Source organism: Cheilinus undulatus, linkage group 23, assembly GCF_018320785.1.
Source record: "Cheilinus undulatus linkage group 23, ASM1832078v1, whole genome shotgun sequence".
NCBI lineage: Eukaryota > Metazoa > Chordata > Actinopteri > Labriformes > Labridae > Cheilinus > Cheilinus undulatus.
The window spans coordinates 22,174,669-22,202,326 of NC_054887.1; the positions used below are offsets into that span (position 1 = coordinate 22,174,669).

Sequence of the window (27,658 nt, forward strand, 5' to 3'; positions counted from 1 at the left end):
CTGGAGTGTCGATATCTCATTGTTACACATGTAAGAGTTGATTTAACTCCCAAAAAGAGAAGTTTTAACTCCATTCTGCGTTAAATGATCTTGCTTTGCCAACTGCCAAATCTGAGGGAATATGTAGGCAGAGTTTTCCCATCATGCACTTGGACAGCGTGTTTAGATGTGTTTCAGATATATTTAGATGTTTTCTGTTGTACAGTGATCACTGTTGGTATTTCTTTGCTCATGTTTCTGGTGGATTATGATTGTTTTTGATGTTGAATACTTTTGCATTGAGTGGAGTTGGTGAGTCCCACTGATGGAAATTCTGCTCTATTTGATACAAATTTCAGTCTGTTTACCAATTCATTTAATTGCTTTTGATTCAATAATGACACTGATTACTAAGAAAAATATATAAAAACAAATGTTTCATTGCAGGCTTCCCAAGGGCCCCCAACCTACTGTGGGCCTGGATAATCAGTACCCTTTTCCCCCTGTGCTACACCCATGATTGTGATTAATAAGTCAAATTGTAAATACATCAAATTTACACCCACATTTTTTCAAGATTTATTTTGGGGCTTTTGCCTTTGTTAGAGAGATAGGATAGTGGATAGAGCCAGAAACAGGGATGAAAAAGCATGGAATGACATGTGGTGAGAGCCACAGGCCAGACTTGAACACTGGCCACCCACACACGAGACATGACTCAACCACCAGGCCAGCTGCATCCTACAGTGGACAGTCCCTGACCAAGTGTTCTCGTGTGCCCTTCCAGTAGACAAAATGTGACAAAGTGCCCTAATGGGAGCCTTCCAGGGGTCCTGTCAATGGATGACACATGATGAGGCACCCTATTTTCTGCCCTTGCAGTTGGTTAACAGCAAAGTGCCCTCTAGGGTGTCTTGTTGGTGATCAAAACATATCAAAATGTCTGGTATGGTGCCCTCTTGGTGGGCGAAACCTGCTAGAGCCCCCAAGAGGGCTTCAGTCCAAAAAAATGCAAACAGTGAAGCAAGCTTTTCAGTAAGAACTTCGTTTTCAGACATCCTCACTTGTGTACCTTTGTGAAATAAATAGTTAAACAGTTGACAATTTTCTGTTTGTTTCATTACAGAGATGTAGAAGATAAAATCACATAATTAGAATGTTTAATCTAACTATTTTTAAATGTATGACAACTTTTGTGCGCAGGTGCCCCACTTCATACAGTATGTGCCCTTACTTACTTTCGCCCCTGACCCTCAAACATCCTGAGCCTCCCACTGGCTTGTGCTGAGAAGTTAAAACTTAATTTGCACAGTCACATCACCACTGAGGATTTAGAATATTGGTATATGTAAGTTCTTCAGACAATGACCAATATGTTTTTCAATTAATTTATTATGTTGTGAGACAACATGTACAAACCTTACTGTGCAAGAACATCTGTTGCTGCGCGTCAACGACAGCATGCCCTGAAAACATGACAAGACATCTTTCTGCTACAAAATGCAACAAAACCTATCATCCTCTGTGCTGCAGTTGAAGGCATCAGACAGAAATTTCGTTTTTGTTTCAGTGGGGCTATTAATGAATTTGGAGCTTGCATATATGAAAGAAACAGTAGCTCCTCTCTGCTAAACATGCAAGCTGACAACATACTTGATCAAAATATATAATGTACTAAGATCATTACATCAAGGGTATTCGTTCATGTCATATATTCTAAGAAATAGTTAAGAATAATCCAATTGGTAGTAGTGATAATTCAATAAGTATTTCCATGAGGGGGGAAATCCTATTTACAAATGTAACAAAATAACAGATCTGAGGGATATTTGTCATAAAATATTCAATTACTATACAAAGTGATTTTCAGTCACAGCATTCTAACAAGAGTAGAACAAAAGCACTTGTGGCATTATAAATTAACAATCATCAATTTCCAACTATAAATGATCTGATTTCAATGCTTAATTTCCTCTAAGAAGTGTCATTTAGGCTATTTACATGCATGTATGTGACACCAACCTCGGCTGTGGTTTTATTGCATATAACATACACTAAAAAAATACTCTCCCATACCTTTACATTGAAAAAGAAGTGAGAGAATTTAACACAGAGATTCAAGTGAGATAAACGTGAGAGATTTTCAGTGTTGTATGAAAAATAGCCCATGTAGGATTACAATCTACAGAATTGACAGAGAAAAAGAGAGATGTGTTGTTTGTCAGTGGCTGTAAAGAAACCAACATAAGCTAAAGTGAACAATCAGTAAGTGAGAAAATACAATCAGTGATTATACATTCAATGGCTGTGACCTAATGAAGACTACTCCAGGATATGGCTCTTCTGAGTGCCATTATTCCTCACAAATAACCGGAACAGTGAATAAACTGAGTGTATAAACAAACCCCTGAAGAGACTGGCAAAACAATGTAAGCACTAGATTAACAATCAAGTTCATTCTTGACAATTATCTCAACATAAGGGCCTACTTTGTCCAAGAAAATCGTTTTACATTAAAGGACTAGGTTCTTACAGGCACAGAGCAGATAATTAGAAAGAGGGTCATCTCCCTTAATGAATCCATAGTGGCTTGCATATTAAGGCTGCATGTAACATCGCTACACGATTTGTCAGGCTGTCATCCCAGTGTTTCATTTTAACAATATAGAAATTCACACATAAATTTTACTGAGTCATATCTAATATATACTTGAAAAGCTTGTATTTTTGTAACAGCATAAATGGGACTTTAAGTAACAATAATCTTAAACTGACAGCATTTTTCTCCCCCCCCTTAAATCTGGACACGTGGTTTAGATCCATCTTTCAACAAAGTTTCTATGAGGGTCAATCTGTGACAATATTTTAAGTGGTCCTTTTATAATCTCTCGGTCCTTCTCCCACAGCAGTCCAGGGTCCATCAACAGGGAGAAAACGGTTTAAAATGAAGCAGAGCTTTCTTGTTTCCAGCCGCGCTGTCATTTCCCAAAACATCTCTTTCTTCTTCCTTCACATTTTGATGATTCATTACTGGATGTCTTCAACATAGTTAGCCGGATAGAGCCCTGTTTGTCCATCCTTGAGTCGGCCTTTGCACCAGCCCTGATCATCTTCTTCACCAATTTTGGTGAATTCATCCCCTAGAGAAATTAAAAAATTAGGAGGTTAGCATTTATATTCCAGTGTTGTGAAAACCTTTTGCTCCCTAAACAATTTATCAAAACTTAGCACAAAAAGTAAGGAAATTTGTGTTAAGAGGATTTTTTCTTTGTTGTAACAATGCTTCTTGACAATAAATCTTAAACCATTGGAAAGCCTGTTTATTTCCTTTTTAAATAGCTCCACATTTGTAAGGAACAGGCCTTTGTGGGATGAGCAGCAGAGCTGAGTCTGTGGGTTGCACCCATGAAAAATTTGCCAAATCTTCTCTGCCAAACAGCTTATTTTGTTGTTGCAACTAACTCTTGACCCACAGGTGCTGTGAACTGGAACCTGAACATGTGTAGGAACATCATGTTCAGTGATGAGTCCAAATTCTAGCTACAGTAGTTGGATCGAAGGATCAAGGTGTGAAGAAGACACGGAAAACGCTATGCTGATTGCTCTACCAATAGAGTAATGTCTTTTAGTGGAGGCAGTGTGATGGTGTGGGGCGGCATTGTCATCATTAGAGGCAATCTCAATGCAGAGGTGTGTCAAGATTAGATTCTGCAACCAGGGGCAATCCCATATCTGGGACTGAACTCTATCCTCCAAGATGACAACGCTCACCCTCACATAGTGGGTTTATCAGAGACTACCTCCAGAATTTAGGAGTCAAGAGGATGGAATGGCCTACCAGCAGTCCTGAACTCAACCCCATTCAACACTTGTGGGATCAGCTTGGACATGCTGTTCATGCAACAGTGATCAACACAACCACACTGGCTGAACTGTGACAATGCTGGTTGAAGAATGGGATGCCATCCAGAGCAGTGTGTGACCAGGCTGGTGACCAGCATGAGGAGGAGGTATCAGGCTGTTGTGGCTGTGTATGGTTCTTCCACATACTACTGAGGTTCCTGTTTGTTAAACAAATTAACTGTTGAACTGAAAATATGTCTTGTTTTTTCAGACTTCACTCATCCAATCCACCAAACAACAGTCAATGGCAGAATAAGCTGTTTGGCATTGGTAGAGAAGATTTAGCAAATTTGTCATGGGCACAACCCACATACTCAGCTCTGCTGCTCATCCCACAAAGGCATGTTCATTACAAATGTAGCACCATTTAAAAGGGTAATAAACAGGCTTTCCAACAGTAAAACACTGATAGAAGCATTGTCACAACATAGAAATAATCTACAAATTTCCTTACTATTTGAATTAGGTCCATAACAACACAATGATGTGTACCTGCTTTGAAGCTTAGCTCATCCTGCTCCTGTCCTTCATAGTCATAGAGGGCTCTAACCGGCACAGAAATGACCGGAGAAGCCGGCTCCTCTTCAAACGGATTCCCATCACCGTTTGTAGAGAAAGGGTTACCCCCTGTGTCTTCATCTGACCAATCAGGAGTCTTCTCCACACTGCTCGCACTGCATGGACAAACAAAAGAGCCCCTGTCAATGTATTTTTCTATTGATCTCAGGGCCTTTGGGCAATGATGGGATAATTCAGCATGCCAGGTGTAAGCAGGGACGAAAGATTAAAGTTAGAATAAAGAAAACACACAAAAAAGCCCAAAGTGCATCTTCAAATCCAGGGATAGCTTTGTGATTCGTCTTGAAAATGTTGTCCATATAGTTCTAAGAACATGCTTACTTGTGCTACAAAGCAAGCGTTCAGTTCAGGCAGCATGACAAATGATTCTAAAGTCGCTCTGAGCTTTGGGTGAAAGTGCACACAGTGCTAAAGTAAGGCGGCAAAACAATGTGACCACATATCAGAAAGCACATGAAAAAAACATAGCAACACAAGACCAAGCAAGACAAATCACTGATGTGGATGCATGATTAGATTTAGGTCTGAAGGGCCAGCAGAGGGCGCCACCTAAACACCAGAGAGCTTTTCTCCGCTCTGACAGCTGAAAAAAGTAAACAAACACCAGCAAATACGCATAAGATTAACAGTCAGACCTGTTGACTCTGGATTACCAGCAAATTTTCTGCAAATATGTAATAGTTTGAGCAGATTACAGAGTGAAACTCTTAAAAAATAAGTTCTATGAGTACTTTTGCAAAGGCAATTTAGTTTGAATAGAAATAGAGAACATTTGAGTATGTTTTTGTAGGTTATTCCATATCCAGATCTGACTGTTAGAAACAAATCAGATTTTCCACTGGCAGAGACATGCGCACCCATACGCATGACACTGAATGTTTTGCAAGACATGGCACTGTAAGAAATGACAGACAAACACACAGGCTACATGTGTGCAAGGCTATGTCAGTGACCATGCAGAGCAAAACAACAACCGGCCACCTGAGGGAGGAAGAAAGGGTTACAAGGAAGAAGGAAAAAAGGGTCAATGAGATAATGAACTGGGGAGAAACGCAGCCCAAACGGCGCTCTGCGAAAGAAAGAAAGAAAGAAACTAAGAAACAAAAAAAGGCGGGGAGGGTTAACGGAGCGTGGAAGGATTATCTCCTGTTCACCAACGTTTTTATTTCCTCTTTATTCACACTGTTGTGGTTGACTGTGGTCTGCTGCTCCACTGCCATCTCCTCTTCCTCTTCCTCCTCATCCTCGTCATCTTCGAAGGGGTTTGTGCCAACTGGCGCTGTTTTAGGCACAGTCAGGCTGACATGGGACACAGTAAGAGAGGGTTTGTTGTCATGCATACACATATAAAGGCAAAAGATGATCCCAGGCTGGAGCTGTTTTAAATTCAAGCCACAACTATTACAAAATTGACACATCATTTTCTCTGTTTGGTTGTATACAGTGTTATAAAGGAAAGATTTACACAGCAATGGTGTTTAGGCTAAACACACTCATTGTTCAGGCTTGAGCACTTCCATTAAACCCCACATCACGTTTATACAAAGCAACAAAACATCTACAGGACATTTCCTGACTGACATATTGAAGAGTTTAATTGTCAGCTCCAAAATGTAGGCCAAAACCTTTCTTTAGAAGTCATGCGAAGGTGGTTTACTTCTTACTATTGCTTTCTGCATCAAAGGGCCAAATTCTTGCACCAGGCCTGCACCTGCATCAGAGGAAACCCAGGGTTTCTATTTCCTGTTTACAGAAGAATTGGACCATAAACAGCAGTAGCTACAAGCTCGCCCTTGAGGAGTGTTAAACAGAGAGAAATGTGAACGCCTTTGTTTGTGTAGTCATGCCATGCTCCTCTGAGTTAAGCCTGAGTTGTCATTACAGCAAACATTACTCTACTGGGAGGCTGGTACAATGTAACTTTGGATTGTGTGCATCAACAAACAAACCTGACCTTAACTTTGGACCAAATTTAAAGAGTGCTAATAAAGTCATTTCCAATAAGTAAAACAACCTTAAAGGACTACATAAGTAATCATTAATTAGCTTTCTTACGCTGATAACACCTGAAACAACACTAAGAAGTCACCTTCTTTCACTGTAAAGTCTGTAAAAAAAATAATTACTACCCAACAAGACCCCTGCATGAACACAAAATCCACCAGTCCCACCCACATATGTAGGAATTGACAGGAAAACAATGTGCTGTAAATGCTGCAGGGGGGCGTCAGTCCCATGATAGCCAATTATCCTAAGTTAGGAGGTCAGATGCTTTCCATGCCTGACATTCCCTTTGTCAACTCCTCTACAAACCCCCTCTGCATATATTCTACATACTAGCAAATCCTGCTGACACCTGGATAGTGGCTGTCTTCAGATGAATGGATGTCGCAATGAAGGGCCGAATTGTTAATTAATGACAAGTTAAAGTGGTTTCACCTTTAAGTTTCTTTATCTACCAACAATTAAGAAAATTAGTTGGGTCAAGGATAGTTTTGTTCATTTTACAAAAAATGTATTATCCTCAGATCATTTTATTCTACTTATTAAACATTAGTAACAAATTTCAGTTTAATATGGTTAATAAAAAAGAAGTTAGAAAATCCAGAAATTCAGGGATAAGATACTTCAGGTTAAAAAAGTGACAATTATGTTGTTGTTTTTTAAAATCAAATATCAGTACTGAACACCAGGATCAGATAGCTGAAAATTTGTCATTCGTCTTGAATGAATGTAATAACTAGAATGGCCGTTTGAGGCGGCAGACCCATGCCTAAGCAGTGCCTCCGAGGAACTCACGCTCCCATTGATTACTATGGTGTTCAAAATTCAAAGTGTGAGAAAAACCGAACAGGTGCGTGGATCATCACCAAAATCTAATCGATTCTTCCCTGTCACTATCTCAGTATTCCCTGAAAGTTTGGTGAAGATCCAAGTTTCCATTCTCAAGTTATCTTGTACACATACAAACAAACAAACAAACAAAGAAACGAACAAAGATACGGAACCCTTTACATAACCCCCTGCCGATTTCATTGGCGTGGGTAATAAAAATGCAAAACATTTGAGTATGTCTGAAAGAGTTCATAAAATCAAGATATTATTTCCAAAAAGTCATATTTCTGAAAAAAATGTTGAATAAAAATCTGTTCCTTCACAAAACTGCTAGTTGAGGCCTCAACCCACACAAGTATCCACTTAAAATTATTGGTAAATTCTCCAAAATTATTGGAGTTAAATAAAAGTACAAAGTAAAATTTTAGTTTGGAGCATGTTTTGTCCCTTTTCTAAAAAGTAAGTGATATCTATCTTACATGTTCTTCCTTGCACACATCTGAAGGAAATATGAACACAAAAAAATGCAGGTTAAAAATGAAATCTGATATTTAAGGCCTACTGTGCAAGTATGGGAAACAAATGGATGTAACTTGCAACAGAACATTTCTGAGGTCAACGTTTCCGTCTTTGTAAGGTTTTCTGGGTGAATTATTTGCCCATGTAAGACTTAAAAGAGCTATACATTGAGTATCACTGCTCTAGATAATCACCTCTAACCTCACTTACAATCCCAAGCAATCGACATAAAATACAATTTAACAGCACACGATAAGACATGATACTATATAATACGTGAGTAATTATGGGTATCTATTCTCCACTGGCCCTGCAATCACGCTGGTCTCCAGAGAGCTTCACCTCTTACCTCCTTTAAGGGCAGCTTGGTGGTACAACAGGATACAATATGGTATAATTCATTTTGGCAGGATAATACCAAAGGAGTTGGGATTGAAAAACTCGGATTTTCTAGTAAAACTTGGCACTAATAAAAAATGATATGCTTCTTTCATCATTAGGATATATTTAAAATCTTTTTTTAACCATCATCACCTGTTTGATGTCGTTTCCATGAACTACTGTTCTGTCCACCAAGCTGTTGCCACAACACCAAAGTCACAGTTCTTAGCTGGGAGTCTATCTTATCTAGGCTTAGAGAGACTACATCGTGTTATCAAAAGCTGCCAGTCAGATATCAAGAGGCTCTACACCTTCACAGAGAACTGGTATTCCATTATACACACATCGAATATGAGACAGATTAATAAATCATTCATAATCAGCAAGACATAATGATTAAGCTGCTAGTAAATGAATCACACAATATTAATTTTAGCATAAACACATGCCACCTTGCTAATGCTACTGACGTTTTTTCTAGGAAATCAAAACCGTGCTGAGTCCAGGTGCTTGTCTTTGACTTAAACACTACTTTTTTAGAACTTTCCAGTCACAGCATTTCTAGCTATTCAGGTCTCGGTGCGTATGAGTAATATTTCCACACTCGCTTCTGGCTTCCTATCAACTATGTACCAGCCGACTCCAGACATGCAGGGATGAATTCTTTCCCAACAAACTGTGTGACAAAATGTTTACCGTTACCGTTGGAAACAGCCCTTTAACTCTACGTCACACCCGGAGCTCCTCTTATGTAACACTTTACGACCATGTGTGGATTATCTCTGATGTGGGGAGTTAGGTTAACAGAGAGTACTCAAGTGAGTATTACAAACAGATTCTCAGTTTTCGGTGTTTGCTAGAGACAGAAAAAGAGACAGAGAGAGATCAGGTTTCTACCTGCTGCTGGTCTTTGCAGGCTGAACAGGCTGATCTGACCCGGTTTGACTGATGCCCGTCAGAGTGACACCCTCCGATGGCTTCTTCTTTTCTCGTCTGCTGAGGGTTCGGTTCAGGTCTATGGACCAATCCTAGCAAACAAACACAAACACATTAGAGACAAGCGTTACACCTTCAACATAAAACTAATGTATAGTCCAAAACATGCCCTTACATCTAGTAGAAACAAGTCACAGACTTGAGCACAGCAACACAACCACACTTCACACAGTCTGTCAAACATTCCTCAGGCTTTCAAACAGGCTAGATTTCTGAGCAGAACGTGCATGTTTTTACAGTGTAGGCCTGAAGAGACACAGCCATGTACAGTGTCCATCACCTGTTGAAAGAAACCGCACCAGTGGGTGTTCCCTCCACCAGAGGCTAACCAAAGAGACACAGTCCAAAAATGTAAGGGCAACGCACCAATAAAAAGGAAAAGCTTAGTGCATAGTGTTATAAATCTTCCATTTTTCTGCATACACTGCTTTCTGGTCAACCATACCTACATTCACAAGGACAAACTAGCTTTAAATCCCAGTATCTACATTATATTGTCAGAAATAGATGCTACTGTTAGGGAAGCACAGATACCATTGTCAGTAATGGGTATTGATGCCGACACCAAGCTTAATCGCTCGCACTCATTCTAATAAAACAGTGCAGATACTGCACTTGGTATCATTTTAAAGCATGATTTTTGCATCTCATTATGCGAGTATGTAGTCAAAGTTGGAGCCATGTCTTTATTTTGTTGATATTTTACCATAAATGTGGAGGAAAACAGTAGAACAGAATGAAAACTATGCAATTCTTAATTGTCAAGAGGAAGAAAATCTGATGAAAATAAAACTTTCAGAATAATTCTAAGAACCGTAATGGTTGCATCAAGGGTTCATAATTTTACTCAGTGTCAGCCAAATGTAATTACATGTGCTTGTACTTTGTCTGGAAAATCTGGTACCAGTGCATCCTGAGCTACTGTGCCATCAAACTCTTACATTTGGTGGCAAAAAGTGCATTTTTGGTAACTATTAGGAATAACTATTGAAAAATGTAAATTTAGCAAACCTTAAGGTTGCCTTCATAAAACCCTGACGCTTAAATAAATGAAAATAAATCAACACAATTATTTTTATTTATTATACACCAAAACCTGCCACCAATTAATGACCACCCATTTAGTTAAACACAACAGCTCCAGCCTAAATTATACTTTTACAAAGCCTCTCTTTTTTCAGGTTTCGTTGATGTTACCAAATGTTTCCCACAGAATGATAGTGTACTTGGATAATGTAGTGGCAAAGACGGTCACCTCATCACATTTTGTGTGTTTTTAGCAGCTCCTGCTCATTTAACAGTACTCATTTGCAGTACTTTGCTTGAAGATATTCAAATAACATCACTTGGCTGTTGAAATGTGTCACTAGATATTCTGTTATCACTGCACGCAAGCTGTGTGCTGATGAGATAGCATACTGGACCTCTTCCCTAGAGTGTGGGAGTACAGGAAAATAGTAGCAGCAAGCTACATCTGAAAAATGTTAACATGACGCTACAAGAAACGTAATTTTTAATATCAAACATTGTCCTCAAATGGTGAACTTACTGGGGGAATGCATAATTGGACACCTCTCTTTTGTGCATGTTAGGTGATACATGGATTAACAAAAAAAGGGTCAACGAATATACTTGGGCTCACATAAATATACCTGGGTGGCACACCTGTGTGGGAAACACTGTCGTCAAAAAGGTGATTATTCTACTCATATTTATCCCTGAATTTCTGAAGTTACATTGGGTGGTAGTGGTGTACCTGAGTACATGAAATTAACAGGTGTTCCTAATAGTTTGCTCCCAACCTCATATACAGTGCTTAACAAATTTATTAGACCACCACCCAAAGTAAGGTTTATGCCACAGCTGCCCTAAATTAACAGCACTGGTAATTACCAAAATCATTTTTTATGTTTCTGCAATGGTTAATACGCCAATATGTAGAAGCTCTTTAACCGCAATGATATTTTTAATGCTAAAATATAATTATTATTGTTATCCATGAATTTTCAAATGTACTGATTTACAAAAAAACTGAAAAAATAGTAAAGCACATTATTATTTATGGAATAATATGTCATTTTATAGTTACTTACTTGCATTCCTTAACACAAAAATGAGTTTTAGTGGTTGAATGTTATGCTTGATTCATTTCTGACTTCTCAGAGAAGCCCAGTGAGCCAGCTCAAATTTGGGTATAAAAAGGTGAATTAAGTTTGAAATTCCTCATTCCTGTTCAAAATGGTAAAACCTGGAGTGCTCACTGAAAATTAAAGTCTGCACTAAAGCACTTCACGATACCGGATGGTCTTTGAGACAGGTGGTCTAATAAATTTGTTAAGCACTGTTTGTTATTGGAGTGGGCAAACTTAGGACATCTTTCAATATACTGCACAACAGTATGCCATCATCACCCACTGCTACTTCAATGATAAACAATAAACACAGTTACCACCTTTATGACCATGTCAACAGAAACTGAAAAGGTAGAAGTTTCTAAAAGTAAATTTTTTGGCAAAATGTTTGTATTGGATTGCAATAAAATGCAAATTTTTTGCAGATTGAAAGATTATATTTGGGCTTCTTTGTCTGGGTGGGGAATGACATGCGAGAAGGAGCTTCAGGTTGGACTTAAAAACCCAGGCAGTCCACATGGAAGAGTACAGCCTCGGTATGTGGGGTGCAATCCAACATGGAGTGCCCCCTCCAAGGAATTTTAATGCTGCTGAGGCTGTATATAGGATCAAGACTAATTGAAAATAGTTGACAGTCCTGAGGTAATATTTTGGGTAGACTAGAACTCCTTGTAACAACACATCAGTCTTGCGTTTGAGCCAAATGTTTCAAAACTCTTCGTCTCATCCAGATGCTCTGTCTTAAATTGTCTCTCTTGCATATATAAATGATAGACAGCACCACCAAATGTGACCTCTTAGCCTCACAAAAAGCTTGTCTGACTCCTCTGATTTACCAACATTCTCAAACTTTTACATATTAAAGCTGTAGTAAGTGATTTATTTTTAGTTTCGTATTCCCACAAAAACAACACAACCTGTCAGGGTCTTGTTATTGAAGCCATCTAACAGAATAAGACACTTCTGTAATGCCTCCTCGCACTTCACTCTCACTTGAGGAAAACCAGCGAGGGACAATGCTCCAGCCAATGAAGAGGCTAGTACTCGCAGCCAATCAAGACTTAGGTCAGAGGGAGCATTCCTATTGGCTGCTGTAGTAGGTGCGCTTCCACCTCTCAGCTCAGTGAGAGGTTGATACAATGGCAGAGTTACTGGCGGTGTTCGGTCCTATGTAGAATTTTTTCATGGTGAGACGAAGTGTTTCCTTGCCTGTGATTCGGCCATTGATTTCAGTGGGAAAGCGGGGCAAAATCACTCCACGAGAGCTTTGCCACCATCAGTATTCGATTCAGTGGACATGCATATTCGCAAAGAGGTATGTGAGAAGAGGGGCGGAGCTACAGAGCTCAAACAGAGAGAAGAACAGGAAGGGAGGGGGAGTAGAGTTGATTCTACATGGTTCTCATCTAATGTTACAGACTCAAGCTCTAAAAGGTTTGCTGTATTGCTGATCATGGCTCACTGATGAACTGTGGTGTAATCACGTAACGCATAGCAGGGTTAACATGGACAGAATTGTGTGTGGCAGGTCAAATGAGGGGGGCAGTTTAGAAATTAGAAGGAAAAGAGAGACAGAAATAAGTTTAAAGAGCAATCCTAGAAAATCGGATAGCCAGGAAAGGTCTGTAAACATCCTGTAGATATCAAGCAAGAGGAACATACTATGTGCTGTGGACAGACATGTGCTCCTTTACTACATTAATGTTCTTTGAGATGTGATAAAAAGAAAACCACTTCAAACACACACACACACACACACAAATGGAAGCAGCAAGGAGTGAGAGTGTTATTGGAAAAAACAGGATCTCTCCCCATGGCTGTTGTGAAAAGAACAGCCCTCCCATGCAGAACTCACTACAATGGACCTTCTCTTATAGGAGCGAGGATGGGACCAGTCCAAATTCTGTCAGACATGGGGAAAGGGAAGCAGGTGTGGCACAGGGTTAATGCGGACAAAACCTTCTAATCCTCAAACTTGTTAGTTTGTGAGTGTGGCAAATATCTCAAATAAGAGCCAGATTATCAATTAAGCCATGAGTTTGGAGTGTAGTTTGCACTTTGTTCAAGGTTCCTGTGGAGCCCTCAGTTTTAATGCTCTCTTTGTGCTTTGAGTTTATCTTGTCATGGAAAAGATTTATTTCTTCCCAAAAACAAAGTCATCCTCAGAAAGAAAAACAGCCTGGTAATGATGTAATGACTGAAGTGGAATAAGCAGCTACTTTGGAGCAGCTACGCCTTTAAGAGCAAAAACAACACTATAAATTGTTCCATTGCAAGCACATGGAGGTTTTCTCTGCCTTCCTCTCCTCTTCACTTATTTAACCTCCTGTAGGGCAGATGACATAAAGTGTACCCCTTTCATTGCCATGCTGACTGCTGAGGATAGATTTACTTCCACCCCTGCTGCCAAATAGCATCCTTCAATGACAAAGAGCGACACAGAGCTGCAACTCCTTCTTTGGCTTCATGAAACACCGAATATAACCATGGCAATGTTGCTCTTTGTGTATTTTTTCCTACAACATTTTTCAGTGAGACTTATTACACAACTTCCTCATTCCTGCTGACTAGCGATTCTCACAGTTGAGCCTTTAGGAACTATTAGATCCATTAGTGCACATGAGGGCTTCAAATGTGACTCATCAAGTCAGCAACAAAAATGAAGATGATTTAATAAGAAGTCTCATGTGTTAGAGGATTTTTGAAACTTCTGAATGCCACTCTGGAAAATCCTCCTCCTCATCCAAACCTTTAAGTCTTTCTTCCTTCCCTTTTTCTGTGATGTCATAAGGATCATTTAAGGCTGAAATACCTCAAACTGTGGCCAGTTCATTGGCATGCCAGGGCCTTGATTGGACCGGAACCATTTCAGATCCTCTTCAGCATCAGTAGCAGAGATTGTGTCTTCCAGCGTGTGGTAGACTGTCTGGAATCTGCAAAGACAAAAATGTGGTTTTTACCCTGGGGGGCACTTGAAATTATAAGCATCTTTCTATGCTCTGCTGATTGGCTGCACCTCTGCATCTAGACATGACTAACAAATATATGAAAAACATGAGGAGTGACAAAATCCTGGGTCTGACCTGTGATTGGTTGAGAGGTCCAGGTGCTGTTTCACCTCCAGCAGGAGCTCTTTGAAGAAGCGGATACGTTTGTCTTCAAACTGCTGCCACTGCTCAAAGACCTGTTCCATGTTCTCCATGTACTGAGGGGTCACTTTGTCCAGTTCTTCAAGAGATTTCTCATATTTTTCTTTAGTCTGAGAGACAGAAATAAGGTCACATTTAAAAAAAAAATCAAACAAAAACCATGACTTCTTGGAATTATGTATCTACTATTTAGACAACCCAACACAATTTCTAGCAGTTTATCGCTCTTTTTTTGCAAACTATTCTTCTGACTATTTATAGCATTTTCAAACACATTTCCTCTTCCTTTGGTAAGAGAACAAGCTTAAGTTTGAGGGAGTCAGTGTATTAGGTAATTCATGCATTCATGGATCTATCACAGCTACTAAAAGATATACAGAGAAAGAATTTAATATTCTCCAAATATCTAAAGATGCAGTAGACTGGACAAATAAGAGGTCTATAGGCTTGGGGAAAGTCTTACAACGACGTAAAAAACTCTCCAGCTGCCTAAATACAAACAGTTTTAGCTAAAGAAGTTTTGGAAAACTACCATACAGAAGTCTAATTCAGGCCTTTAATATGATTGTGTATGCTGTAAAGTCTTTGCAAAATAAGTCAGTTATTTCAGATGCGTTTTAGACTCAAACTCTGCACACAGAGTCTGATGTGTTTAGTACTCTATTCATTACAAAATTTGCAATGCAAGGCAAAATGATCTCGTACTGTGAAGTAAAAAGCAGTAAAGGTGATTTTGTTGCTCTTTCACACCTTAATAAAGAAAAAGAAAGCACCGAGTCATCCAACTTAACAGATCCCTTCATATATTAAGGTTACTTGCTTGAGCTCATGTGCCACTGTGCTGTGCCAAATCACTTTTATATTCAATATGTTTTGTTACGTGGCTGTGAATAACAATAATTGCCTTAATGTATTATGTTCCAGGCTTGAAATCCACATAATACGCAGGCAAAGTGCGCTCGTTACAGTAAGTTTCAGTCTGAAGGAGAGAGTAAGAGATGGAGCTGCAGCCGCAGCTGATTAATCAATCACCCGTTTACATGACTTCGATGCAGAAAACAAACTGTGGTCACTGGTTTGGCTTAGTGGGTAAAGCAAGCACCCACATATAAAGCACTTGTCCTTGACAAACTGGTAGTTGGATCAAGTCCTGGTCACTGCACTGTTTGGTGAATGTCTTCCCCCAACTCTCGCTCCCCATATTTCCTGTCTCTCTTCAGCTATCTTGGCAAATAAGACATAAAGCCTAGAAAAATAATCTTTAAAAACCTATTTATAAAAAATAGTAATACAATTTTAAAAAATCTAATGATGGACAAAAGTGTGCAAATATGATTAACACAAAATAAAAATGTTTTTCTTTTTTAACATGCAACCATTTCAGATGACAAAAAAAAAACATTTTACATCTCAAGAGAGATCACAGATTATTTCATTTCCCAAAAGCCAAGGTATTCTGTAATCTTGTCAGCCAACCAAGTCATTTCCTGAGGAAAGCCCTACCTTCTGCACCTCCTGCTGACACTTCTCCACCTTTTCCTGCAGCTTTTTTTGGGCTTCAGGGTTGTTGTTGCTCTCCAGTTTGCTGTTGGTCTCCCTGCTGGCTGCCAGCTTCTCCTCTTTGCACGCAGAGTGATAAGCCTTCTTCATCGTCTCCACCTGTGGATTCAACAAGTGAAAATAAAGCACATTAGCTTGAGTCTTGAATGATGACTAGGAACAAAATCATTGTGTTATTATAGTTAGATCAATAAGAGTTTGTGTCAGATGTGCAAAACTGGTCAAAAGTTTTTACCTCAGTTTTAGATTAAAGTGTATAGTTTGAAAAGAGAAAACTTTGTTTTACTGGTTGATCTATGTTCCAACCTTCATTTTAAGGTCATTAGCTTTGGTAATTACTGAAAGAATGAGAATGTGGATACAAATGGATTAAATTAATTTGCTCCAGAGGATGACTGGGTTTAGCCTTAGAGATAAGGTGAGAAGCGCAGACATCCAAAGAGAACTAGGAGGAGAGCTGCTGCTCCTGCGCATGGAAAGGAGCCAGTTAAAGTGGTTCACACGTCAGATCAGGAAGCCTTCAGGATGCCTCCCTGTGGAAGTCTTCTGGGCACCTCAAACTAAGAGGATATCCCAAGGCAGACCAAGAACTCAGTGGAGGGGTTAAAGATGATGTCTGGTTTGGGAACGCCTTGGGATCCTCTAGGAAGGAGCCAGAAAATGCTCCTGGGGTGAGGAAAGTCTGGGCTGACTTGATTAGTCTGCTGTCACTGTGACCAAGCCCGGACAAGCGGAAGAAAACAGATGAATGTTTGCAAATTTATCAGCCACTAAAAGGATTACATTTTTTGATAACAATAAGAACTGGTCATTGTTTCAACTAAGCTACGCAAGTGATATTTTTAAAACTTGTGCAAATATTGCTTATCTTTCTTTTTTATTTAAAGATTTACTTTGGGGATTTTTGCGCTTTTATTTGACAGAGGAGGACGGTGGATAGAGCCGGAAACAGGGACGAGAGCGGGGGACAGATATGTGGTAAGGGGCCTCAGGCCGGATTTGAGCCCAGGCTGTCCGCGTACATGGGGCGCGCCCTAAACCACTAGGCTACCAGCGCCCCAAATATTTCTTATCTTGAATGAAATTTGACTGGATTTTCTCAGTTTTAATGAAGATGAGCACGTTTTTTCTGAACTTCTAAAACCTGACTAATTCTGAGTCACTGACAGTTTTGGAATTATTTCTCACCCAAATAAGTGTGACTATTTGAGGTTTCAGACACATAAATGTAGGAAACACTGAATCACCTGGATGACATTTCAGTACAGTCACTAACTCGTTTAAGGGAGGCAACATGGAAACACTGGCAGCTAACATTTTTTTCATGTGATGCATTTATGACAACAGGAAATAAGCTCTCCTCTATCATTTTGTTTATATTTAAAGAACAAATGAGAACTGAGGAAGCAACCTCATGCATAGTTGTTCTATTTAAAGACTGTCTTGGGCAGGGTTAAAGCAGCCATATCCACTTTAAACAAAGCATAATATAATTAAGTAGATGACCCTTAAAATCCAAAGACGACAGCCTGTGCTGCTGTATAATTTGATAAAGCTCGATAATTTGATAAATCAGACAGTGAAGTGTTCCTCTGTTTCTGCCAGCACCAATATTTCCATCCACTTAAAGATATAAGAGCGTCAATGAGTGGCACTGTATCCTCTCTAGCATGTATGTGCTCATTATTGACAAACAACCCACGTCACACATGTCAGCAACTCATTTTCTGGACCAGTTAATTAGCCTAATTTCCTCTCTGCCCTTTACTACTTAGCCTTGTCTGTCTGGTCAATCAATAAATCACTGCAGCTACAAAACTGTCCCTGCTGACAAGACCAGGAAGTTACCCACCCCCCTGGTGACAATACACACAAATAGATACACACAAGTACATACAGGAAATAAGGGCAAGGAGCCTGGAGGTTGCACAAGGTTAAGTGGCTTTTAAAAATACTTGTATGTAAATATTCTTGGTGTGACATTTACTACTTTAGTATAGGATGATTGGGATGAATATTGTGAATCTGAAGAGAAAGTTTTACATGGGCCAAAGCGCAGAAAGCTCTTCAAGTGTGGACGTGTTGTGAATGATATTTGTCACACACACATTAGTAAGCACGCTTCTTGGATATCTGGGATTCTTTGTGTGAAAGTACACATTTCAATCACTTTCTAAGCTGTCTATTGCTTTGTTAAAATCTCAATTTCAGTTATTTAAATCATTATTGGTGTAACTTGGGCGTTCATGGGTATTCTTTTTAATTTTTCCTGTAGTTTGTCTGCAGCCACATGATCCCTAATGTCCACTGAGGTCAGGAAGTGGGGGCCCCCATTAGGAATGAATAGGAACAGAGGAAAGTTAGTACTTTACAGCTCTAAAAGGACCTCTATACTGCAATTATCAGAAAATTTCAACATACACTGAACATGACTCTCCTAGTGTCTATCCAGATGAAAACAGACAAGAGTCCTGATGAGTCTTATAGTGAAGAGGCTAGCTGAGCTTCTTTAATATATAAAAAAAATCCAAGTTTTGTCACAAACATGCTTTTAATTAAAACGGTGATACACTATCAACTGAATAAGACTTGTGTGATAAGAGACCAAGTAATAATTTGCCATTCATGTACCACCTGTGCTACGAAACGGCTCTTTGTGAGCTACTGTACCCATCTCTTGTTGAAGTGCCAGTTTCCTTTACTCCATCCTTTGTTGTTATTTAACCCACATTTAAAAAGCCAAACCGTTTCCAAATGAAGAGCCATTTGAGAGCCAAACAACCAGCTCCACAGAGCTAAGCCAAATGATCTGGATCTCTTAGAGCAGTGATTCCCAACCTGTGTTAGCAACTGTTGAGCTTCCAACATGTTTCTCCTGTATTCACTTCAGTCGTTTATGTTAAATCTTCAATTAAAAAAGTATATAGCCTCTGTATTTATGGGGTTGAAAAAGGTTGGGAACCCCTGTCTTAGAGAGATGATTTCCCCTCACGAGTGGGCTGGAGGTTGGTGAGATGGATATTAGCTGAGGAAACATGGGTGAGATCAGAGTTTATTGTATTAAATCATGGTAAAACTGTACTAAACCAAACCAGACCGCTTAAATGGACCAACCACGAGCATTGTGTTACATCGCTGATCCAGGCTTTAGATGGGGGCTTTTTTAAATTCTGTGCCTACTGCTGTTTCTACACGAGTTTTTAAAACTTTTCTACAAACTTTTGCCTAGATGTTTCACTTCTGTTGGGACACTAAAGCAACTTAAGAATTTAGAATGTTTATATTTTCACACTTTGAAAATATAAACATTGAGGTTTCAGACACATAAATGTAGTAAACAGCTCAAACCATGGCTTTTTTGCCAGTGTTTCTCTATGCAGAAATCACTGATTGCCCCCCTGAGTTCTCTGCTGCTGCATGATGTCATTTGCAAAGAACCATTAGAAGGGACAGTATGTTATATTCACTTATCGTTTGTGTTTATATAAATTGCATTTAACTTTTCTACTTTTGTAATGTGATTTGCAAAAATTCAGCCTTCTTTTAAAGCATCTAAAGCATTATTTAGGGTTTTTTTTACCAAGCAGTCTTGCATTTCCACAGATGATGTTTGTCCAGCCTTCCTTTTGGGAGATCTACATAATTTGGCTCAGCTCAGAAATAATAGCCAGGCTTTCGGCTCCCAAATAGCTCTTTTTTGATACTAATTCAGCTTTTTTATTTCGATAAACGACAATAAAAATGGAAAAAAGAAAACCAGCTCTCAAACAAGAGCCAGCTCCTGTGGTTCACACAAGAGAACAGATTTGTTTGTAAATGACACATCACTATGGCTCATGACTTGTTGCCTTGAGGTGTCATTACAATCTAACCATACCCCACAAGGTTTTTCTGCTAAAGAGTACATCACCATTTCCTTTAAAGGTATCTAAAGACTCAACAAGGTGTTATGTGTTTATCCATTACCACTGCTGCCGTATGACAAATAAAGATTCTTTTGACTGATCAACGAACAACAGTGAGTCTAGCTCTATTTTTTAAGGTACGACAGGTATGCTTGGTGCCCCAACAGAAAAGTGCAAACAAAGTAGACAGTATGGATCAAATATTTGTAGCTTCCCAACTTTTGTATACCATACCAAGGTAAATTAAACTAGACCACTGGGTGGAAATATAGCTTTACTTTTGCTGTCATTTTCTTAAAATATGTGCTTTTTTATTTATGTATTTGTTTATGTATTTGCAGCACATTTGCTAGTAATACAAGAGTTTTACCATTTTGTAGCATCTAATTTATTCATTTACAGTGCCTTTGTGTCACTGCATTTTTTGGTCTTTCTTATGAGTTTTTCAACATGCATTGTTAGGATTTTCAGCAAATTTTCCTGATGTAAATAGTCTGGGTTGTTTTTGGTAGATCACACTTGTTAGCCAATGTAAACAACTTAACAACACAATGCAGAGTCAGAATCTTTAGGCATGTACAGACACAGAAAGGATTTTGTGCTCCAGCGTAAACAGGCTTCTAAACTGAAAGCAGTAGTGGGAAATACACTGACCTGATTCAGAACTAAAATAAGTCAGTATTTCTGTAAGCCCCCCCCAGAGTTTCCTTCCTTTCTACTGACAGTCAAGGAGTATAGGATACAGAGACTGGCTGCTACCTTAGCACACTGTGTCTAATGTTCTGCAGTTGCTTCTCATGCAGTATGGAGACACTGCAATGGTTGTTCTGCTCTGTTGTTGTTTAGTAAGCAGGTAGTCATGGAGGGAAAACAAAGCCGACTCAGTTATATGTAGTCATGTGAAGTGAAGAGTGAAATGGAGAGCCATGGCTGTTAATGATACAAAATTGCTTGGCTGATAGTGTCAAACATGTTACTTTAAAGGTGTTACCACATTAAACGATCAGCGTATTGAGAAAATTTTTTTATAAGTTTACATTCCCACCTCTTTAAGTTTCTTTGCCCAGGGTTTCTGGGCCTTGCGGAAGCCGTCCTCAGCCTCTTTTGTCTCTTTGAAGCTGCCAATCATCTGTTTGTGGTAAGCATCTTTCTGCCAGTTCTTTAGCTTCTCGTAGTCTTCTCCCATCAGTGCGGCTTTTACCTCCATGTGGAGCTCACTCACCTTCTCCGCCTCTGTGCATAGAGCTGACCATGCCCGCTCTAACGTACCATACTGAGGGCCTAGGGAGAAGCATTTTACAATGAAGTGTCCAAGAGTGATTTTTTTAAAGTGATTTTTAAATGAAACCACTACATTTATATCTCAATATTTGGGATCTTTTCGGTATAAAAGTTTAAATGCATTGTTACTAAGAAAATTAAAAGTCAATATTATACACCTATGATTTTAGAATTTAAACTGCTACAATGATGTCAATAAAAGCCATAACGTTATTTAAATCCTACCTTTTTCTATGAGCTGTCTCCATCGCTTCCCCCACTCTGTGAGCTGCTGTGCGTATGCCTTTTCAATACGAGCCCGCTCATGAATACAGTTCATCAAATCATTGCAGAGTTTGTTTCCATCATCTACCCGTTTCACCGTTCGCTTGTAGTTACCAACCTGGGAACAGAAACACAGATGAAAAAGATACTGAAAATATGACAAAAATGTGAGCTGTGGAGAATGTTGCACTACATTTTTTCACACCAGTTTCTTCCTGAGATGATTATAATGCATTATGGAAAAGTAATTATTTAAAGATAAGGCAAATCTGATGATTTTGATTGATTTATAAAACTTACTGGTGTTTTATGACATGTGGAAAAGGTGTTATTTATATCATAATTCTCAAGTAATTTCAATCCTGGATTAAGATTTTGGAAATCAAACATGCGTCTCACCTCCCAGAAGCTATCACTGGAGACATCGATCATGGAGTCATCATAGGAGCCGGACATTGCTGCTGCCCTGAGTTACACTTGATGTGTAGGGCCTAAAAACACAAAAAATACAAATAAAACATCAACTATTTTCATGTCATTACAACCTACCTACTTCTTAAAGATGCCTATGATAGCAACTTTCAAACATATACAAGACAAAAAAGGTTCAAATCAATGAAACTGTCAAAAAAGAAAATAAAATAAGAGAGAAAATTATGATACACATATGAGATCCTATCTTTCTCATTTTAAGTTGTTTAGTTTTATAGTTGGATAATAATGCTCTATTTTTCTAATACTAAAACAAGATACCCAGCAGTAGCTATTGCTAAAGATATAATTCCAATAAGAGAACCTTACTGTTGAAATATTAGACACACTGATTGACATTCAGACTGTCAAACCATCGATTTTTAAAAATAGGGAGTACTCTCCATGTTAAACAGCCGGTTTTGACACACAAAATAATCTAGTTTACAGCCTGGTTCAAAACACTGAAAGTTTTCTTATTAGCCCGCATCTTTAAATAAGCTCATAGCACTTCTTCATCTTAATTTTTCCATTTGAGTTCTATGGAACTCAGAGAAACCAACACGGAGCTTATCAGTCTGTCACAACAGCATTCCTCAGATATTACAGTTATGGATGAGACGCTGATACGAAGAAAACTTCTATGAGTGAGGGCAGAAATATTTCAGAGGGTGACATGGAGCAGAATACAGGAGGGGAGGGGAGTTAAAGTGCGTGATCTGGTTTGATAATTGAAGCCGCAGGTGGGGGGTTTTCATCCATTTTTATAACCTCTTTACTCGTAATAAACCAAAATGAAACCCCAGTGGTTGCTGGCTGCACAAAGGCACTCAGATCAACTATGATGTGTGTATCTGTGGGAGTATGTGTGTCAGAGAGAGAGAAAAAGAAAGTGTCAAGAAGCACACAGCGGGCAGTTTCCGTTTCCTTCAGACAGCTATCACAGTCACTCCTCTGTTACCCTTCTCTCCCCCTCGTCCCTCATTTCAATCTCAACAGCCTCTTTATTCCTCCATCCTCCTCCTACGTCTATTCCCTCTCTCTCTTCTTCTCCATCAGTCTGGAGCATCTCCCCTCTCTCCAGCTCTGTATAGCACCTGGTCAAAATGAAAATCTCTTAAGTTACCATTTATATTCACACTGTGGAGATATTGAGCTTAGACTGACCACAGACAACACAACTCATCTAAAATGCATCTTAAGTGGCAAGTCTGGGAAAATAGGAAACACATTTGTATGCTATCAAGCCAAAGCAGTCCAGGAGTAATTATTTAGTGGAAGATTAAATTATCAGTGATGGTCATCAGTCAATATTCTTCTCCATTAAAAGATTAAAGGGCTGATTTATGCCTTAAAAAACTCCTATCTATCTCCTATCTATTTCTATCGAGGATGTCAAAACTTTCAATACTTGGTTACTCAATAACAAATGTTTTTAATGACCATAAGTAATGGAAAATACCAAAGATGACAAAAACCCTCCAAAACTCCAGTCATATTCTGAAGTCAAACCTGCCGTGAGCAAAAGTACTTGCGCAATTCAGACAGAGTTTGCCTGCATTTTTGGTAATTAAATAAATACCATCCAATACCAAAAACTGGGTGTGCCGATGGTGTTCATGTGTGCTTTGTCAGCATTGTATCAAAACAGATGAGGTTAGATTTTTCCTAGACTCACACCAAAGTTTATAAAATCTGGCATATTAACAACCCTATCTCCTGGTATATAACATTTCCAAAAGGCTACTAATACAATTAAAGCAGTAATTGTGTCTTTTACTAAGTAATCATGATTCCTGAGATAAACCAGAAAACAAAAGTTGACATAAACTGCAATAAAGTATATGATGTTCCTCATTTTAAAAAGATAAGATGCTTTATTGCCATGTCCCACTGCTACAACTAACATGTTTGCTCCTAAACACAAATGATAAAACAAGGATATTTAATGAAATAATTTACTCTGAAATTGATAGAATTGCCACCAATTTATTGATTTAACTACGAATAAAAAGATTTCTATTTTTAAGATAAGCAGTTTATGCTAAGGGGTGTCTGATTATCCTGCATTTTTTTGCTATTTTGGGGATTTGGATGGTTGGTTAGACAGAACAGGTAAGATTTGTCTTTAAATGTGACCTGTAAATTCTATATTGTCTATCTGCTCAGTATTCTGCCTGTGCCACAGTTTTGCTCTGATGGACAGTGTGTGGCTTCAACCATTGGTTCTGTCTGTGAAGCAGGTAATGCTGATTTAGGCCAGCCTCACACTAGACTATTTTAAGCCAGGGTTTCTGTCCAGATTTGCCTCCCCCATTTATCACTGGGGCGTATCCTGAGTGGAAGCTTGTCACAAATGGTTATATAGCTGAATAATCCTCAAGTTTGTGGTGTCAACATGATTACTGCTCTGATGTACTGATGTTAAAAAAAAACTCCAACGAACACCCACAACAACCAATGAGAGCAAGCAGCAAGCGGGTAGCGTCAGCAGCTGGAAGTAACGTACTTTCACAGCTCACAAACATAAACACGACTGTACCTTCAGTCCAGCCAAGATTTCTTCTGTACTGTTTTACTTGTTTTATGATTTTTGCTGCAACTGTATCACATGTCAGAATAGCATGTTGTGGAGGGACAGCCACCCAAGGATACATACAGTCATCTATGTTTGTTTTACTCCTCATTAAGTCACATTTGATCATGTGAGATTCTCTTGAAGGGAGAATCATCACTGTGACATCACTGGCAGATTGGCAGGTGTGTGGTCTCCAGAGGTCTGACAGTCTGGCTGAGTCATATAATGTTTCTACTAAAGAGGATTACAAGATGAAATATTGTCTGAAGTTGTCCATATGTCTGACGTCACACATTTTTAAAATTGTTTTGAAAATCATCTGATGCGTGGCCAGCCTTAGAGGAGAGGCAAACAATCAGCTGTTTGTACCTGGTGTTTTATTTTGAAATAGGCAGGACACTCTGTGCACACATGTGTGCGTCTTCCTGTTTGGGCTGATCTGTTCTGTGCTGGCAGCAGCTCCACTGTAAGCGGACTTGGTGCATAATTCGGGGAGAGTGGCACTTCTGGCTTGTGCTGAAGATGGACCAAAGTGCATGCTGTGGAATCAAAGTGAGCAATTTTCTCTTTTCTTATTGCACAAATGTAACGCTGCACATCGGCTACCAATATCACGACACCGCAGACACAAAAGTCTCTTTCTCTCTGACTATCACTTTTTAGTTTTAAAGACCATCTTTCAACCAGTTACATTCATTCATTCATCAATTATCTCAGTCCAAATACCTCCCTCTAATTTGGAGCTGTTCACTGCTGATCAGATCACATAAGATAGATTTTAGTGCCAAATCTGAACACACAGCCTCTTTCAGCTGAACGGGAGAAAGGCTGGTGCATAGTGTGTGTCAAAGTTTGTGTTTTTGAGAGTGTGTCTATGTGTGTGTGTGTGGTGGTCATTGGTCAGTGGCCCGTGCCCTCCAGCGCAGGGCTTGGACAGAGGGTGGTATTGTGGTAACTGTTAGCTGGGGAACAATTCTCCCTTTACACTGTGTGTAGTTTACAGGTCAGTGATACAAACACAGACACATGCACACAAACAGATGTTGGTAGTCACTTCTTCTAGAGAAAACCACATGCTTTCTGTTGCTCCATATCCTTATGAATGAGACTTGATAATATTCACAACTGTGAGTGTGGTGCAGACATTCTACATCAAACAGGATAATGACATTAATACAGTTGGTGCTAGTATTTCTAACTAGGGAAACACAATAATGTCAACATCATACCTGTGTGACCATGTCGGCAGACATTAGCATTTTTGTCACTATTAACAACTTATGCATAGCTATATAAACCTTCAAATGTATGAATGAACCATAATGATTTGACTTTGAGTTTTAAGCAAAAAACAAAGACCTATCTCACCTTAGTGTTTCTTTATTTCCTCATTTCCTTGACTTTAAAGTGTCCACTAACAACTGAAATTTTAGGTCTGAAACTACAGCTCGTTTAATTTGTGGCACCTGAGAAGAATTTGTTCTACATCTTATCTTAATCCCTGGTCCAGGATTGAAAGAATAAGCTGCAAAAAAAGGTCAAATTTTTCTTAAGTGCACTAATTACAAAGCTCATTGTCTGCCCGCACTCTGTTACAGTGGTCCTTGTAGCTCTCAAAACATAAGGTTGGTTTTACTGTTAAAAATACATTTAGCACATTATGTAAGTGTAATCAAAGAATTTCCTCTTTTATGACTGATTCGAAATATTTGCAAAGAAATACAGCGATCATTTGTAGTGGAATCAAGTGCCATTGGTCTTGTATTATGTCTGTTTCTTAATATAGACATACAGACTGTCACAATAAGGTTGCACTCACACTAGGCAATCCATAAAGTGCTGAAGCACACTTGGCACCAAAAGTCTAGTTTGTTAGACCAGTGTGGTTGCTCCGTACCGTGCTTAAGTATGGAAAAACTTCCTTGGCATGAATGTAAGAGGTGGGCTTTGGCTGGGCACAACTGCTGATGAACATGCACAGGTGTGCAGCATTTCTCTTTACAATCAATTAAAAAAGTAACGGATGATTTCATTCGATTTGGTTAAACTGCATCCCAGTTAAAAGTGTGGTGTAGTGACAGCTCTGATATATACATACAGCGAATGAGGCCAGAAAGTTTTCTCCTGCCTCATACTATACCAGGCAATAATATTAATATTCTGAGTAGACTGCCTGATTCTCAAAGGTGCAAGCTATAACTGAGACCACTGATGAGCCTTGCAGATAAATGGTGTGTGAAATAGAAAATGAGGCCTATTTCTCATCACATTATCCAGCCCCATGTTGTCCACTTGTCCCGTCTTTTATTTTCCTACCAGCTGTTCATATTCTTCATTCTACAAATCCCTGCTGCAGCATTACAGAGGACACACAAGGGACACATGGGAGCCACAAATATCAGCTCTAAACATGGCAACAAGTGTGCAGACATGCTGAGCAAACTTGTATGGACAGACATGGGATACTGACTCCTGAAATTGAGATATGGTTTTCTACTTTCTAACTTACAATGAAAACATCAGGAGGCAGACGTATGGACAATGACCAAATTATCACTACCACTACGCACTTGGAAATTCCTTCATCACAAAAGCTCTTTCGCAGGCCTGATGTAATCATCAGCAAACAGGAACAAGCGTCTGCACACCCTATGCACTCTAGGGCATATTGAGCTGTGTTGAACAATTGAACGCGGCTTGACCCAGACCTGTAAACAATGCTGTTGACTAAGTCGAGGTCTGAAGTCCACTCCATCTATCGCTCTACTCGGGAACACTGGAAAATCCGACAGTGTGTGCTGCTATGCACACCTAAAAAAACACAGCAGAGAACCACAGCCTGTTAACAGGGAAATTGTGTTTTTCTCTCACAAATCTAATGTGACAAAGAAAGAAATACATGCAGCAACCTTGAGTGCCAAGAAAAACATGATTTCATCAAGGCTGCAGAAACTTAGGGTTTTAAACTGCAGGCTTAATATGATTACGTAATCAAACACAACACTTGTATCCACTAAAGACTGATAAGTAAATGTACTCAGCATGCTGGAATTTGGTTGCTGACAACAGCCTCAAGATAGAGGAGAACAAATGCATTCCTACATGCTACCATGCCTGGAACCAAAC

General features: G+C 39.2%; 1 protein-coding gene across 4 annotated transcripts in view; it reads right to left on the minus strand.

Moving 5' to 3' along the window:
• Positions 1-1,353: 1,353 nt before the first annotated feature.
• Positions 1,354-27,658, minus strand: part of pacsin2 (protein kinase C and casein kinase substrate in neurons 2) — a 31,091-nt gene continuing 4,786 nt past the window's right edge. Inside the window, exons 2-12 of one of the 4 annotated variants that reach the window (XM_041780441.1) lie at positions 21,883-21,974; positions 21,445-21,601; positions 20,984-21,219; positions 15,977-16,132; positions 14,408-14,583; positions 14,137-14,257; positions 13,180-13,227; positions 9,094-9,224; positions 5,620-5,760; positions 4,375-4,556; positions 1,354-3,119 (exon numbers count right to left, since the gene is read on the minus strand). In XM_041780441.1, coding sequence (XP_041636375.1) covers positions 3,007-3,119; positions 4,375-4,556; positions 5,620-5,760; positions 9,094-9,224; positions 13,180-13,227; positions 14,137-14,257; positions 14,408-14,583; positions 15,977-16,132; positions 20,984-21,219; positions 21,445-21,601; positions 21,883-21,939 — 1,518 coding nt within the window. In that variant the 5' untranslated portion in view covers positions 21,940-21,974 and the 3' untranslated portion in view covers positions 1,354-3,006. The remainder of the gene's footprint in view (positions 3,120-4,374; positions 4,557-5,619; positions 5,761-9,093; positions 9,225-13,179; positions 13,228-14,136; positions 14,258-14,407; positions 14,584-15,976; positions 16,133-20,983; positions 21,220-21,444; positions 21,602-21,882; positions 21,975-27,658) is intronic. The other 3 variants (XM_041780442.1, XM_041780443.1, XM_041780444.1) reach the window with 3 other exon arrangements.